This window comes from Mytilus trossulus, chromosome 2, assembly GCF_036588685.1.
Source record: "Mytilus trossulus isolate FHL-02 chromosome 2, PNRI_Mtr1.1.1.hap1, whole genome shotgun sequence".
In the NCBI taxonomy this organism is placed as follows: domain Eukaryota; kingdom Metazoa; phylum Mollusca; class Bivalvia; order Mytilida; family Mytilidae; genus Mytilus; species Mytilus trossulus.
The window spans coordinates 53,067,440-53,086,110 of NC_086374.1; the positions used below are offsets into that span (position 1 = coordinate 53,067,440).

The 18,671-nt window shown below is 32.2% G+C and overlaps 1 protein-coding gene across 1 annotated transcript; it reads right to left on the minus strand.

Annotated features, from left to right (window-relative positions):
* Window positions 1–482: 482 nt before the first annotated feature.
* Window positions 483–14,826, minus strand: LOC134707552 (syntaxin-6-like). Its single transcript, XM_063567406.1, has 8 exons — window positions 14,653–14,826; window positions 11,680–11,849; window positions 11,015–11,109; window positions 10,362–10,424; window positions 6,516–6,626; window positions 5,707–5,813; window positions 4,233–4,327; window positions 483–3,743 (listed from the first exon to the last, which is right to left on the minus strand). Exons 1-8 carry the CDS (start codon window positions 14,685–14,687, stop codon window positions 3,667–3,669), a joined length of 753 nt encoding a protein of 250 aa, XP_063423476.1. The 5' UTR covers window positions 14,688–14,826; the 3' UTR covers window positions 483–3,666.
* Between the last annotated feature and the right edge of the window lie 3,845 nt (window positions 14,827–18,671).

Below are 18,671 nucleotides of genomic sequence, written 5' to 3' on the forward strand. Positions count from 1 at the left end.
CTTTGACACATTCCCCATTTCTATTCTCTATTTTGCTATTATTGTAATAGCTAAACTTTGACATCAAAGGCATCTTTTTCTTGAAATGAACAGATTAGAAGCAGCTTATATTTGGGGGCACTTGATTTTGTCCTTTTTTATTAATGGGTTTACTTTCCTTTGGTCATGTTGTCCAGTTTCAGACTTGTGGTATTTTATTGCCCCATTGTAACCTGTAACTTTCTGCAAGTTTTTTCGTATGAAGATTTATTTAGTCAAATACTTTGAACTGAGGTACTTCCTAATTGATTTCAGAAGGTAGCAATGCTATTAATAAATAACTGTGACCACATTCTCCTAGAAAAAAAAATCAGGATTATTTTTTTGTCACAATCTCCTATGACACGTTTTAATCCAACTATGCCAAAGTCAAAAGGAAAAGTTCAGTTCTAAAATAGGAAACTTGTCTATTGTCAGTAGGTATACAAACAAAAACAATAACAAAATATTCTAAATTTTATTGTAATAAATTATGCACAACATATCTGAATGAAACAAAAGCACTATCAAAAATGTTGAAGTACAATAAATATATACAATGCATTTTGTTGTATCACTCCTCTCCTCATACGGACAACATGAAAGTGTAAACTTTAATGGTTTGTGCTCTTCTTTGCAACAATCATACAAAGACCATAATTTGTGCTGAGACAAATAAAAAGTCAGTAAAAAACAAAATTGTCTAGTATACCTGTGATCCAAGTCTAAATACTCAAATTCATCTAAAAAGGGTAATAACTTTTACAATTGGAAGTAAAATCGTTGTATTTTAACAGACGGCTAATAAGGCATTATTTTAAAATAAACAAATACAGAGCATTTCATAATTTTGATGAAAATCAGGTCATGAAAAGAGTAAAAGATTGAGAGATGACGAAACAAAAATGCATGCCATGTCAAGGAAACAACAAGAGGCTGTCACAACGACAGCAAACAGGATTTATTAACATTTATTTGTGTCCTGGCAATATCACAAGAACCATTAATGATGAATGGTGAAAGTGAAAATTGTCAATATCAAATTTGACCTCTATTTTGTCATCAGTATCAACATATTAAAATTTGAAAAGCTTAGATTGAATGGTTCATGAGTAAATGCAACAATGTGAATGGAAATGCCATTTTACAAACTTTCAAGAACCAAAACTCCTGAACGGTAAAAGTCAAAATCATCATTATTGAACTTGACCTCTATTTTGTCATCAGTAACAACATAAAAATTTCAAAAGCTTTGGTTGAATGGTTCATGAGAAAATGCACGGACACGACTGGAAACTCCATTTTTTAATCTTTCAAGAACCATAACTCCTGAACGGTAAAAGTCAAAATCGTCATTATTGAACTTAACCTCCATTTTGTCATCAGTAACAACATTATTAAAATTTTAAAAGCTTTGGTTGAACGGTTCATGAGTTAATGCACGGACAAAATTTGATTGCCGCCCGCCTGCTGTACATCCCCAAATCAATAACTGACATTTTTGTCACAAAAATCCGGTTAAAAATGATAAAAATTTCATTTTCAAAACCAGTTTATTTCCATATTTTTAGGTTTAGAAAAATACCATTTTGAGCACCTGGTCCGCAATGTCAAGCAAGGCTTGAACAATTGTATAGTCATTCATGTTGGGATTGTTTTTTTCACTTATTGTCATTTATCACAGCTTCAGATTGAACCCGATCTTAATAATTTACGACGAAGAATATTTGCTCCAAAAAATTTATTACATTGCCCAACTTTTTTACAAAATTGCACAAATCCCCAATTTTCAGCCTCAATTTTCTGGAAAACAAGCACGGTGACCTATGTTTTATTTTGGTGTTTTATTTTATAACTCTTCAAAGCCTACAACATATTTCAAAATTATAAAAATTAAAAGGGTTAGCTAATTTTTTAGAGTTATCTCCCTGTAGTGTTATGTACCAACCTAAAAAACTCATACCTGTTGTGTTGGTGTAGATCTCTATGGATTGCTTAAAAGTTATTATAACAAAGCAAATGTTATATTGGTCAGAGAAATTTTAATTTGGGAACACTACTTAAATTTAAAATACAAATTGGAGTGTACAACATCACTAATGCGAATAAAAAAAATATATAAAATTTCAAATCTAGCAGGCTTGAGGAAGGTTAAATTTGTTTAAAAATTAAATGACAATTTTGTTTAAAATTTAACTTTTTAATAGAAAAATTTAAATCATACATCCACATGCTAATAATTGAATATTCCTCATGCTTAATAATATGTTATAAACTTTTATGGTATAAAATATCTTCCCAATCAATGCTGCCTATGTTAGTTTTTGATTTACCATTATTATTATTTACTTATAAGTTTGTCAAAGGATAAAAAAAAAATCTATATGTACTTATCTCAATTTTGATGATATACTATGGATTTACTTACTATGATTATTTATATATGTAATTTTTGCCTCTTTGATAATTCTCATCACTCCAACCCTTCTTTGCTAGGATTTTTTAATTGACAGTACAAACATCATGAAGTATTGAAAATTATAACATGATCAAACCTTAAACTAAAAATATACTTCTTATCATAATCAACAATGAACACAACATACAGAAATATAAATGGTATCTTACAGATAGCTTTGACTAAAAGTTGTTTGTGACAATGCTTAATCTATGTGTATAAATCTATAAATAACATGTACTATATAAGGCTGGCAAGGTATTTTTTCATTCACATAATTTTACATTATATATCTATCAATGCTGTCAAAATCTTAACTTTTGAATTCATGAGAAAAATAACTTTTGTTAGACACCAGTTAAAGGTTCAAGAGAACTACTTCAACCATTTGGCTATGGGTTTCAAAATGATTGTATTTACCAGACTTGTCTGCCAAATCTCATTGGTTATTAATTGTTATTTTTACTTAAAATGTACTAATTTCATCAAGTTCACTAATTATTTTTACAGTTAAATACTTATAAAAACACCTATTGTTATTATATAAACATTTATTGAAATATTTTTGTTGGCATTCAAGGAATAGGTAACATATAAAATGTTGGCATTCGAGGAAGACACCATCTCATTGTGGTCCATCAGAGAGCTGGTGTAACACGACACCATCTGTAGGTTTTCTATATTCATATAATCAAGAAAAACCAAATACAAGTTTAGGAAATCTTTTTGACTAGATTTTTTCCCTTGCAAATAAAATAAAAATAATAAAAGCAACCTTTCTTTTGGCTGCTTAAAAATTTAGTTTGAATGCTACTGTTAGTTTCACTATATCATAGCAAAACACACTATTTAACAAATGACAATTTTTTAACTCAATGCATCTGATAAAACTTTACAACCATATACAAGAATAAGTGGTCTTGATAAAAATAACACAGCTATTGCACTTCTGTATGTGAATGGTCCCTTCCACACAATATACTATGTATCTACACTACAACGACATAGCCATTGTATGTTGACAGGGCTAACTAAAGCCAGCAATCAATCAGTCAGTAATCTCAACATTCATTATAAGGCTTAATAGTGTACATTCTAACTAAAGCTACTCTAGCCAATGTTTCCTTTTTGCATCTTAAAATAGACTTCTCATACATATAAATATCTGTAAAAATTACAACTTTAAGATATCATAAAACAAAGAAAAATATAATAATCACAATCAGAATGCCAATCAACACAAATATTCCACACCACTGTCTTTTATCTGAAAAATAAAAATATAACGTCACATTAAGGTGGTACCTAACACTACAGGGAGATAACTCTGTAAAATCAGCTAAAAGTTTTAATTATGTTGTATTGTTAAGGAAATATTAAGCTTCTCTATGATCAAAATCAGTGTTTGTCAAACTGCTATATATCCAACCATTTTTTCTTAGAAAGTGATTGGTTCAATTATTTTGGAAATTTTTATATATTTTTTAAAGGGTTAAAGTACATGTTTTGTCAAAATTTTACAAAAATTAAACGAGCCATATTAATTTTAGTCAAAGTGTTGGGTACTACCTTAAACTTATGATTATTAAAATTAGAGTTAATGAACATTTCATTTTTAAATCACCAACTATCTTAATTTTAAAAGATTGAAACACCAGGGGATTCTTTTGGGTCTAGTTTACATGTTTATCCAGATAGAGCAATTTAATCTTTTTAACATGTCTCTATAAATCAAAGATATTTATATATGACCTACCATTTGACATATGCATAACTTTAGCCAATTTCTTCATTGTGACGTCCATTCTACTTTCTGTATGATCCATTTCTGTATGGAACTCGTCTAACATACTACAACATAAAGTAATCAATCATCATTTACATATCATTCATAAACATATAGCAACTGTGACAAAAAATATTATAACTCATGCCTTGGTGGGCTGAGTGGTATAAGTACTGTAGTTCATCTTCAGCGAACACAGGTCTGTTAACACTGAGGCCCTGAGTCAGTGAACACAAGTCTGTTAACACTGAGGCCCTGAGTCTGTGAACACAGGTCTGTTAACACTGAGGCCCTGAGTCAGTGAACACATGTCTGTTAACACTGAGGCCCTGAGTCAGTGAACTCAAGTCTGTTAACACTGAGGCCCTGAGTCAGTGAACACAAGTCTGTTAACACTGAGGCCCTGAGTCTGTGAACAAAGGTCTGTTAACACTGAGGCCCTGAGTCAGTGAACACAGGTCTGTTAACACTGAGGCCCTGAGTCAGTGAACTCAAGTCTGTTAACACTGAGGCCCTGAGTCAGTGAACTCAAGTCTGTTAACACTGAGGCCCTGAGTCAGTGAACACAGGTCTGTTAACACTGAGGCCCTGAGTCAGTGAACTCAAGTCTGTTAACACTGAGGCCCTGAGTCAGTGAACACAGGTCTGTTAACACTGAGGCCCTGAGTCAGTGAACACAAGTCTGTTAACACTGAGGCCCTGAGTCAGTGAACACAGGTCTGTTAACACTGAGGACTGAGTCGGTGAACACATGTCTGTTAACACTGAGGCCCTGAGTCATTGAACACAGGTCTGTTAACACTGAGGCCCTGAGTCAGTCAACACAGGTCTGTTAACACTGAGGCCCTGAGTCAGTCAACACAGGTCTGTTAACACTGAGGACTGAGTCAGTGAACACATGTCTGTTAACATTGAGGCCCTGGGTCAGTGAACACAGGTCTGTTAACACTGAGGCCCTGAGTCAGTGAACACAGGTCTGTTAACACTGAGGCCCTGGGTCAGTGAACACAGGTCTGTTAACACTGAGGCCCTGAGTCAGTGAACACAGGTCTGTTAACACTGAGGCCCTGAGTCAGTGAACACAGGTCTGTTAACACTGAGGCCCTGAGTCAAAATCCTGTTTGTGACAGGGTGTTTGGTTCTGATCTTAATTGACCAGGATTACCAGTATCCCTGCCAATATTGGTGGTTATCTCTCCTTACTCTGGCTTTCTTGACCAATTACTACATGTTCTATTTATGGTAAGTGCTGTAAGCGGTGCTAAATACAAAAAATCAATAAATTTATTAAGGTTAAAATTTCTTATGTTTTGTTATTTGTCCTTGTTTTTTGTAATATGTTTAGACCTGTCTAATTCAAGCCTTTATCGAGTATTTAAACTGGATTATCAAAGGAAAATCAGTTTTGATTTGGGAATGTTTGGCAAAGTATGTAATTTCTTACACATTTTGCTCCTCTAATTCGCTGCCTATTTGTTGACTCATGTTCTTCAAAGATCCAACACTTTTGCTGATAAGATCCATGTTGTCATCTTGTGTTCTCATGATCAACTGCAACAAATCAATTAAATAAAGATTAACATATTTTTTTTCATTCATTTTTTTACATTAATAAGGTTGTTAGTTTTCTCGTTTGAATTGTTTTACATTGTCTTATCGGGGGGCCTTTATAGCTGACTATGTGGTATGGGCTTTGCTCATTGTTGAAGGCCGTACGGTGACCTACAGTTGTTAATGTCTGTGTCATTTTAGTCTTTTGTGGATAGTTTCCTCATTGGCAATCATACCACATCTTCTTTTTAATAAAAACACCAAAAAAAATCTTCTAACAGAGCTCATAAAGAGAATATAAACCAGTTCATATGTTTTTTGATATTCCATAAAAATATTTTCATATTTGCTTCAAAAAGTAAAATTTAAAAAGTTAAATTAATCTCAAAAGGATCGTCAATTTCTTTCATCCACTATATCATGCATATGAATGTCAATGAGGATTTTGTGGGTGTAGATAAACCATTAACTTGAATTTATTTATTTTTACCTTTTCAAATAGATCCTAAAATTGTGTTAATATTTTAAAAAGATTCAGTTCAGGTTGCTCCAAATTTTAATAGTTCTTAACAATATTTCTGAATGGGACCAGTCATGAATTAGATTTTACCAACTTGGCTCCATAATTTATTGATGTGAATTCTAACTTTTAAAGTGTAAAGATGTCTTTATAATTGTTACTGAAACATTTATACACCTAACCTGTTGTTGTTGAGATGTGTCCTCTATATATCGCTGATTGGACCTCTCCATTTCCTGGTCTAACCGTGTGTATTTGTCATGAGGTCTATTTGGTCCATTACTAAGCAATGCCTACAAGAAAAAACATACAAAAACATTGATTCAACAGCTTTAAATTAAATCAAAGCGCTGCAAGCACTGTAGGCAGTTAACCAAAAACCAAGGCAAACATAATTATGAAAACTGTGGCAATGTTGCTTCAACTTTTTTTTAAAAGATTTAAAGAACAAACATTAAACATTCATGTATAATTGTGCATTTATGTTCATTTAATGAATTAAACATTAAGACAAATAATTCATATTTTATCAAGGTTTTCAATAGCAAGGCACATGACCACAAATGGTCATGAGTCTTTCATGAGTCAGCAGTGGTATAAATTTGCAATGATTGCAGTTCTAGTTGAGAGTAATTGTTTGTATTAGTTGACTGTTAGTAGTTCAAGTTGACTTTAGTGCGAGCTTGTAAAAGTATGAACAAACTTGCTTCCCTGGAAAGAAAACTGAGTTTGTGTTTTACAGTACAAAAGTTATGGGACACAAATCAGACAAATGTTTACTACTACAGGGATCAGTGGTGAGGTCTGACTGACCTGTCCATAGTAAATGTAAATGACTCCCACCTTCACCCCAAGTCCATGATATCTAATTAGTTTGAAATAAAATGACAGGTGTTAGGGTCTAGCAAAGTGATATGCATATGTGTCGCCTATGAGATTGACCTTGTATGTCATTCAATCTTTTTGAAATGAAAAACAGGAATGAATATGGTTTAGGCGTTGGTATCCAGGGATGGGGTAATCGTAATCTGTAATCGTAATCGATTGTAATTGATTACATTTTTTCAAGTAATCGACAGTAATCTGTAATCAAAGACATTTTGGATTACATGTAATTGTAATTTAATCGATTACAGCAAAAAATTGGATGTAATCATCGATTACTTTTTGATTACATTTCGATTACTTTAGTAAAATAGTTAAATGAAAATTAACCTTTTTCAGAGGAAAATATGCATGTTATCACTTTGTAGTACAGATAAAAAATTATGCATCAACAATACTTGAGAGTTAAGCAACTGCCTTATTTCTATCTATTGTCTCAAGCTGCATTATGAGTAACCAGATCCCCTACCTAAATTTACTTTTATATCTAGTGTTTGAAACAAATGGATGTATGTGCTTGTCAATAATTCAAGAGCTTTAATATTTAAATAAGAAAATAGATTTGAAATAATAAAATAGATCTTAAATAAGAAATGTGTCTGTCTTTGGTTAAGTTCTGTACTACATTTTTATAAGTAGTAAGCGTATTTGTATTATATTTCCTGAAAACATCATTTTCAATCAGAGTTGAAATTAAAGCTTAGAATAGATAAACAGTTGATTTCTTAAATGTTATGATACACATGTACATTTGTATATGGACCATAATTTGGTATTCGGCCTTTGGTTTCTTTTTGTATCCTTTTTTATGGGTGGGGATCTCGACCATTATCAAGTTTTCAAACAGGAGGGTAGGGGACCTCAGTGACTTCCCCTATATTTCATTTGATTTATTATATTGTCCAATACATGAATATATATGGTTGAGGGGTGGGGATCTCATCTGTTTCTAAGTTATCAAACAGGAGTGGGTAGGGTGACCCTAAGGACTGTCCCTATATTTCATTTGATTAGTCCTCATACATGAATATATATGGTTTAATTCAAAGGTGGGGATTTCGACTGTTTCCAATTTCTCAATCAGGTGACTGCAGGGACTCCCCCTATATTTCATTTAATTTAGAGATGGGGATCCCAACTGTTTCAAAGTTCTTAAACATGAGGGGTAGGGTGACCACAGGGACTTCCCCTATATTTCATTTGATTTGTTATATAGTCTTATACATGAGTATATATGGTTAAGGGGTGATGATCTCAAATTTTTCCAAGTTCTCAAACATGAAGGTGTACAGTGACCATAGGGACCCCCTTATAATTTATTTGATTTGTAATATTGTCCCATACATAAATATATATTGTTTAAGATTGTGGATCTTGACTGTTATAAATTCTCAAACAGAAAGGGGTAGAGTGGCTCCACGAACTCCACCTATATTTCATATGATTTGTTATATTGTCCCATCTTCTTCTTCCCGTAGTCGAACTCTGTAGTAAAGAGTAATTGACTCATGAATATATATATGGTTTAGGGGTGGGGATCTTGACCATTACCAAGTTTTGGTCACTTTGGTTTCTTGTGGATAGTTGTCTCATTGGCAATCATACCACATCTTTTTTTTATATAAGAAACTTCCAGCTATTTTAACTGACCTATCATCTTCCTACATGTTGTAGTGAAAATCAGCTAAATATTAATAGTTGTATTAATAGTAATTCTTTAAAAGTCCTGAGAGTGACTAGTTCTTATATATATAAATGTCTTGTGTATAGAAAAGAGATTTTAGCTTCTTTATTTTAACATATTTAACTACTAGTAACTGTATGCTGTATTCATTGTTGTAATGCACTGCAATATTGGCCTTTGACATTAAAATTGATGTACAAAATATTTTCTGCTTTTTCTTTCTTTTACACAATTTTGGTTTTCAATTCTTGTGTTTATATTTATTTACCATGCATAGATGTATTTTGTCACCTGTCTGGATTTTTTTAGTTGATATCCCCAAAACCTGGGATTACCTTTATCCGCTTCCCGAATCGGATCCGATATTGTAATCTCGCGGCAGCCATTTTGGTTACAATGTTGTTTATGACAGAAATTGAGAAACGATTTTACTCGGATTTACACATTAATTAACAGCGATTTTCTGTATAAAGCTAGCGGTTGAACAAATTGAACATCGCTGTCATGAATAGTAATGATGAAAATAAGTTTGAGATCGTTTTTTAGGAAACTTTGGTAAAAATGTTTGCAAAGTTTTTTTTAATTTTCTTTCAATGTCCGTTGGGTGTGGCTAGTTATTAAGTAGAAAGTCTGACTGCAAAAGTGGAAGGTCACAGACCTTGAACCACCGCTAATTTGAACCCCTGCGTCCAAATTAAAAAGATACAAAAATTCGTCTTCTAATTCAAAATTGCCGCCAACAGCATGATCAGTTGAACTTATATTAATAGACGACTGATCATGACGTATACATGTATATACGTAGTTGACTACGTATTGACGACAAACAATATTCCTAAGAGTTTTGCAATTTGAGATCTTAACTACTTGTCTTAAGAGATTTTCGGCGATTAAATATTTCATACATTTGTTCTTTGACATCTTAGCCAAAAGCTCAGGGGATAATAAACTACATAAGGATTCCTAATGTGCTCTACTTCCTATGTGCAACTTCAAAACTTTTGAGAAAATCGACGATCATTTAAGGTTTTTATGGTCATATTTTTTGTAATCCAGAATGAAAAGTATGAAAAAACTGTCCAATAAGTTATAAATAATATAGCAGCCAGCTAGATGATAACAATGACATGTATTTCAGCATTGATTGGGTAGCACACAAATCCAAGGTGCTCGCATAAGGCAGCTTAACTGCCTAAAAATCATGTTTACAGTTATTTCATTTTATTAAATTATATAAAATCCAAAGAAATCAGTAACGAAATTTGCGTCACCCTACACTTTTAAGCCCAAATAAAACTATCAAGATAAAACTTTAATTCTTTAACAACTAAAGAAAAGCTTATTATACTTGAAATAAAAATGTTCAAATTACACAAAACTATAATTCATGAATTTGATGTATTGAGTGTGTGGCTGCATAAACAAATTGAATATCTCTAATCAGATATATATAAATTACCTGTCTCACATTAGTTTCATCTTTCCCCTTGGTCTGTTTACTTGATAAATTATCCTTCATTGACTACAATACAATTTTAAATTAATAAAATGAAATAACATAAATCCTTATTTGTAAAACATAAAATCAATGCAGTGTTTTTTGTAGATCAGATGTCAGTTTGATTTAAATACATTGTAATATCATTTTGCAGAATTTCATAGTAAAAATAAGAAGTATGATTGCCAATGGTACAACTCTCCACCAGAAACCAAATTAGGTAGAAGGGAATAACTATAGGTCTCCGTAAAGCCTTCAACAATGAGCAAAGCCCATACCACATAGTAAGCAATAAGTTGGTTTTCATATAAAGGCTAAAACATGTAAAATTATGACAGATACTCTAGGTCTTTTTATTAATTCTGTGGTCACTTGGCTGTTGTTAGAGACTGTTTATAATTATGGGCTTTAGATAACTGTTGCATTATAAACCTGTTAAATGTCATTTCTTTCTACCCCAGCAACTAAGAGTTTGATATACAATTATTTTATACACACCGGTCTAATATTGAAGACGTGGAGATGTTTTTTGCATTTTAGTTTTGTTAGATTGCTGTCTCAATGACATATACTCAAAATCTCATTGTATTTATATCTAGCTTCTCTATGCTTACCTTTACAGAGACTCTTGTCCTTCTGATAAACGATCTTCTGTCTTCAAGTTCTGATTCATCTATTTTAAACTTTTTCAAATTTTTCTCAACAATATCTGAGATAGTTAAAGAATGCATTTGGTGAAAATGTCAAACTTAAATGTTAAATAATACCACCAGTCTCCTTATATCGTTTGAGCTGTAAAACCATCACATCTCCATTTTTCAAGTTTTTTTAAAAGCAAAATTATTGAATAATGATTCCAATTTTAAAGACTTTGATTATTTTTCCTCTCAGCCTGCTAAAAACCCTGGACATTTAGAATGACAAAACTGATCAGTACTGTATAAAATAATACTAAAATAAAGTATCATCAACTCATTAACATTACTTGAATATTACTACCATTAAAAAATTCTGAAATAAAGAACTTACAGATTATTAACATGATTAATGAAAAGGATTAGTTAAAAACACATCTTACAATAGTAAAGAAAACTTCCAAGAATCCATATTCTTCTAACAATAAAAAGTAACTTTAACAAATTCCTAAATCAATAATGTGCTGAGTACAATATTTCCTAAATCTAGCCTAATTATTTTGACTCTATTATAATGCGTTGAATAGTTGTAAATACGATCATATGCTTCAGTTTTAATATAGTTATTCAATGTGTAAGGATACCAATGGTTTCTTCTAGATCTTCCAGGTCCCAATCTATACTCCGCAAACTGTTCCTCAATTCATTAGTTGTCCAATCATATTCTTCCTTAGATACACTCTTAGGGTTATTAATTAACTCACTCCATCTTTCATATAGACTTGTGGCAGATTGCAAGGCCTTCTGTACTTCACTGAAAATTCAAGATAGATTTCATAAAAATCTAACAGGAATTATTCACATTAGAGCTTTTATCAGGCAATTTTCCAAATAATTAATATTTCCAAGGGGCATAACTCCATTACAAATAATTGATTAGCACTGATTTTCAAAACTTGTCCACTACATTGCTGAAATAAGCATATAATATAAGTTTCATTAAAATTTGGCAAGAACTGTACATGAGGGTCATAATGGTAACACTTTCGAATTCAAGGGCGAATAACAGTAAAAAATCTTGCCATATTGATGTTAACAGTAATATTTAGTGCATGAGGATAAAATGTACACTTTCTTTAAGACAATAAAAACATAGATTGATTTGACAAATCACGTTAATTATTTTCCAAAATTGACAGTTACTATATTTATTTGAGACCACTGCAAATCATTATACGGATATTTTGACGAATTCAATGCTAATTGCAGTCAAAAATTACTGTTATAGAAAACGCCTCATGGTAAAGCACATTCCTATCCTTATACATATACATCTGAGAATGCTATATACTAAACATGATGTACATGGGTACACGACAACTCGTACTTTCTGCAACTCGTACTCAACCAACTCGTTCCCTATTTTTACCAACTCGTAACCATGTTTTATTTAAGAATTGAATGCTTCTTTTTGTCGTTTTGTAAATTTATTGGGGTGTAAAAGTGTTGACCGAAGTACATTTCGTATGAAGCACTGTCAACGCTTTTACAACCCTATAAAGTTACAAAAAGAAGCATTCAATACTTATAATTACATTTTTTTTAGCTATGATCATGAAAACACGAATTTTATAAATTTTGTATATTATTCACTCGTGCACTTTTCGAACAATTCGAAATTACAGAACACATTGATATAGATGATCAGCACAGAGGACATCCGAACGGAGGGTTCAGAGACATAATGATGACCCCAGCTAATACTAACGGTCGCCCTTATAAACGACAAAGATCTGGATCAAGCCCAAGTAGTGAATCAACTCACCTATAGGAATGCCAAGGAGAGCATAACCAACATTTATCAGATGTAACTTTTAACTGTAACAATACTTTAAATACTACTAAAAATGTACACATAAGAAGTGATATAAATAGTTTATGTTTAAATTGTTGTGGTGTTAAAAAAAGATTGAACTATCCTGAATTTCAATCATTGTTGAGTAATAATGATATAATTTGTTTAGTAGAAACAAAAACTGACGATGTAGATATTATTGATTTACCAGGTTATGAATTTAGAATGAAAAATAGAAAGAAAGTGTCAAGAAATAGGTCAGGTGGTATAACTTTAGGGTACAAATTAGAACATGCAAATAAAATTAAAATTTTAACAACTGACAGTCAGTTTGTTCTTTGGTTCAAAGTATCGTCAGATTTACTTGATATTGATGATGACATAGTTTTTGGCATAGTATATATTCCTCCGGAATACACAAATTACTCATCTCAAGATGCTTACAGTCAGTTAGAAAATGAATACATTATTTTTTCTGATAATTATAAATATGTGTCATTACTTGGTGATTTCAACGGACAAACAGCAGACGACGACGATTTTGTTATTATACATGATGATAAACATATCGATAATATTACAGATTTTATAGAAAATAAAGTGTATATGCTTGACGAATTAAATATTCCAAAGAAAAGAAAATCTTTGGACAGGGTAAAAAATGGATACGGGAAACGATTGTTAGATTTATGTAAAGGAAACAATTTATTTATTGTAAATGGTCGAATTGGTGATGATAGACAGTATGGTAAATTAACATGTAGAAATAGCAGTATTGTAGATTATTGTATTAGTAGTGTTGAGTTGTTAAAATATTTTACTAATTTTCATGTACTTGATTTTTGCACCTTATAATATTCTGATGTTCATTCGCCATTACAGATAACTTTGGCAAGCACTAAACAAGATGTTGTAAACAATCAGTGTTTAAATACTGGAACAGATACATGTAATCGTCCAGAAAATATTAAAAAATGGGATAATGATAAAATTGTGGATTTTCAAAATGGGATAGATGTAGAAGAGATTCACACTCTAATTGAAGATATTAATAAAGTTGAATCAAATATGGACAAAAATGAAATGAACCTGATTGTTAATAACATGTGTGATTTATTTTTGGATTCTGCTAGGGCAACATTTGGGGTAACCAAAACTAGTGGGTTTCTACGGATATAAACGTTGACAACTTACAAAAATGACTTATATTATAATGCTAAAAAAATATTGGGAACGACTTAGTAGAAATACGAGTTGGTAGAAGTACGAGTTGCCGAAAGTACGAGTTGGCTGAGTACGAGTTGCCGAAAGTACGAGTTGACATGTATCCGATGTACATGTAGGCTCAGACTAGAGCTCAGACAGATGGTAGAACACCATACTTTTGTGTCCTGCTGGAGAAAATAAAAATAGGGTGTGAACCTGTAGGTTGGAAACTGTTAAGGGAGCAAATGGACCCAATAGACAATACCAAAGACTTAAACTCAAGGCAAAGAAAGAAGATAAGATTAGGAAATAATAGTAAGAATAATCTAGAATAAACATGATAAAAAGTAAACTAATAATGTAATCTTTAATTTTGTGGTAAAGATGATCACTACATGTGTAATGAAGATTATGTAAGAGAAAATCTCGCAGACTTTCTGACAGTTTAATAACACCTTTAGAGTAAGGTTGAAACAGTCGTTTACAAAGTTCTACAAGCCTGAGAGTTTTTGTTTCGTTTAACTTTCAGTCGTCTTTATCTGCTAAGATTACTTACTCTCTGACAACAAAGAATGGATCCTCGAGCGACATAATTGTGAAATGTTTATATAACTCTTGTTTTAAAAAAGATTACAGAGACCAAGAATATGGAATCATCTTTAACAATTTCTTTGAAATGTGTGAAAATATGTATCGATCATTTTCGGTTATTGTTTGGACCAAACTTCCAGTGTATAAAATTAAACCAAGTATGGGAATGGCAGGTTTCATGAACACGGATTTTTTTTTAAGTATCAAAGAGATCTTTACAGGTGCCGAAAACCATTGTATTTCTCTATTATCAGAATCGAAATTATAAAACTACACGGAAGACTCATTTTGCAAAATTTAATTTCTATGATTTTTATTGTAAACAGAAATTCCCTTTATCTCCAAGACTGATTCATAAATTCATTTTAATGAATAATAATTTCAGTGGAGGGATATCAGTCGATATTTTATCATTTTTTTTATGCATTTAGGGACACTTCAAGTTGCATATGGTATCTGCAACTAGCATAAATACTCTCATAACTTGATATAATGTTTGCTAATTTGTGAAGTTAGATAACTGTAAATTGTAACCACACTTTTTATATGACAGCAAGAATATTTACTGGACCATTTAGCTTCTGTGCATGCTTTCTGAGAAGCTCCTGTATTGAGTCAGCCTCATATAAAATTAGAAACGAGTTGCGCACTTTTGGGTCCCATGGGAATCCCAATTGCTGGTTAAAAAATAAGTTCAGCAAACGTAATTAACAAATTTGTTGTAAAGTCAAGCTTAATTAATTCTTGATAAAATCAGATACAGAGATTACATTTCTGTTTGAATCATAGTCATTTCTTTTTTACAAATTTGATTTGTCCCTCCAAGACCCCAAAGACAGAATACCTTTATCTTCGTTAGCCATTTTTTTTTATGAAACAAAGTAGGACCAAATTATCCAACTTGTCTTTAAGCTTGGAGTGGAGAATATTGAAAGAGGAATTAGAGGAATTTATGTAATTCACGTTCGATTCACGCCACCCTTTCAGTAGTTTCACAATGACTCTATAAGGCCCGACTTTGCTAAAAATTTTAAAGAGGTTTAAGGGCATACGATACAGTTTTGATCCTGTATTTACAAGTTCATGAAAATTTGCATGTAGGCTAGTTTTTACCTGATTCAATCACATATGTAATAAAAAATATATCTTCATGTGCTACTTTTTGAGTAAAATGAGGTCGAAATTTTGTATATTTGCTCAAAATTCAGATTTGTGGCCGTAATTTCTTTTTCGAAAGAAAGACATAACTTTTTTGTTATAAAAGATATACACAAATCGTTTTTTGTTAAATAATCGGTAATTTCTGTATTTTATAAATATCCTAAAAAAATATGCAATTTTTTATTCAGAAATAACTCATATTTATCAAATGTTCATGAATTGAGGAAAAAACGTCATTTTTTACTGCATGTTTATCAAAATTAAAAAAATCCTCTATTGACAGTTTTATAAAATTTGGGTCACATAACTTCTGCCTGCAAAATGAAACAAAATGCCGTTTTGAAAAATAGGGGTCCATGAACTCGTTTTCAAATTAAATCAGTTTGAATGATGAAAATCAGTCGAAAAATGCATCTTTGACCGATATGTCACAGTTTGACGTCGCGAAAATAACAAATTACGTTAGCAACGTCATTACCTTCCCTTTAACAGTTTTGATTCCGTATTTACAGTTTGATGAAAATGTTCATATATATGGTGGCCGGTTAAGGCCATTTCGCGTTTTCGCCTTTTTTTCTTTTTTTTTTAAAGGGCGAAAACGCAAAAAGACGAAAAGGCGAAATCGCAAAAAACGCGAAATCTCGAAAACGAGAAATCGCGAATTCGCGAAAACGAGAAGTCGAAAACGTGTGTAAGCTTCGCATTTTCGACTTTTCGACTTCGCGTTTTCGACTTTGAAGCGAATGAAATTTTTATTTTTTTGGCGCAAATGAAATATAACCTAGTGGCGCAAATGAAAGATTGAAAATTTAAAAAATTGGCGCCAATGCAATGCGCCCCCTGATTAACAATAATTCTACCCTGAGAAAAAAATATAATTGAGTGATATTATTCATGTAAAGAAAGTTTCAACATTATGAATTTTGTATTCTATTCATATATGACAGGTCTGGGTATTTCTGTATTTCCAGATATCTAACTCAGACTTTTAATAATGGACTCGTTCAACATTCGATGATATCCAGTGTATACGTCTTGTTAAACAGAAAGTACGGTAAAATGTTTATGTCCAGTATAATAATCTTATTACAGGAAAATAGTTGCTTCCTTTCAGTAACATGTTTAAGAGTTCGTTCACCTTATAAACAATTTACACGACTTGTTCTAATAAAAACACGTTACTTAATTGTCATTGTTTGTCAAAGTATAAATTAGAACTTGTATAAACTGTGAAATATTCGAAAAACAAGGGACCGTTAAAATTTGTAGATTTCGAGTTGTTAAACTAAAGCCATGCTGCTGTGAGATTTAGCTAGCTATAAAACAGGGTTCAATCAACCATTTCCAATACTAAGAAATGTCTGTTTTTCATATAGGCCTTTTTCATACGTTTGATGTGTTTGAGTATTTGATTGTGCCATTTGATAACGGACTTTCCGTTTGAAAATTTCCTTGAAGTTCGGTATTTTTGTTATTTTACTTCTTTCAAGTGGAAATCATTTGACCAAAAACGATCTTGAGATGCTAAAACACGTTGGTGGCTTGGTTGCAGAGACAGAACTTCTCTTAATCAAAGACAAGAATACCTGATTATGTGCTAGCATATATATATATATATATAAGTAATGTAAAATGGGACTGTTCAACATCCCATTATACAAAAATAACTGTTTGTCTTCAGGCTACTAATTATTTTCAGGTGATAGTCAGTTGCATATTACCAGCAAGACATTATGATAAAATCAAACTATATAAGTGTTTGGTCCAGTTTTCTGTCACTGTGCACCACATGTACAGTTCAACATGGAACCCTATACTAAGGAGAAAACCAGAGACCTCTTTATGTCAGAAAAACTATCAGGCCTCCATCATACTATCCACACTGATTTTATCATTTGTGTCCACACTTATAATAAGATCAAAATATATAGAATGTAATGCAAACAATACAGAAATGACATTCAGTATGATGTGACGAAATTAAATGATCCTATATCACGAGAAGAAATCATCAAAGCAGTCGAAAGTGCTAAACTGCGTAAAGCTACCGGATTCGATGAAATCCCCGCAGAAGTTTTAAAAAAACCCGACAGCTGTTATTCGTTATATGTAATGGATGCTTTGAGTTGGGGAAAGTACCGGAACAGTGGACAACAGGGATTATCAATCCGATCTTTAAGACAGGATCCGACGATAGGAAGAATCCTATGAACTATCGTGGTATTACATTAGTGTCCGTTCCTAGCAAAATATACTGTCATGTATTAAATTCACGACTGAATGAGTGGATGGAAGCTAATAAAACTCTATGCGACGAACAGAACGGTTTTCGTGAGAAGAGAAGCTGTGAAGAGCATATTCATACGCTACATACTGTCATCAATGATAGAAAGATATCGAAACTTTCAACTTTTGTGTGCTTCATAGATATGCGAAAGGCGTTCGAATCCGTCCCTAGATATCTTCTTTGGTATAAGATGTTTAAAGCTGGAATACGTGGAAAGTTCCTTACCGCAATACAATCTCTGTACGATGACGTTAAATGCTCCGTGAAAGTTAACGACCGTCTTACACCATGGTTCAACGTCGATTCAGGGGTTAAACAAGGATGTTTGATGTCGCCTAGTCTTTTTGCGGTGCATATAAACGACCTGGCTGAACGAGTAAACAACTTAAATTGTGGTATTAAGATTGACGATATTGAGTTAAGCATACTACGTATACTACTATGTATGCCGATGACATAGCTGTTATTGCGCCGGATGAACACAAACTACAGAGAATGCTTAATGAAGTTGCGTCTTGGTGTGATGACTGGAAACT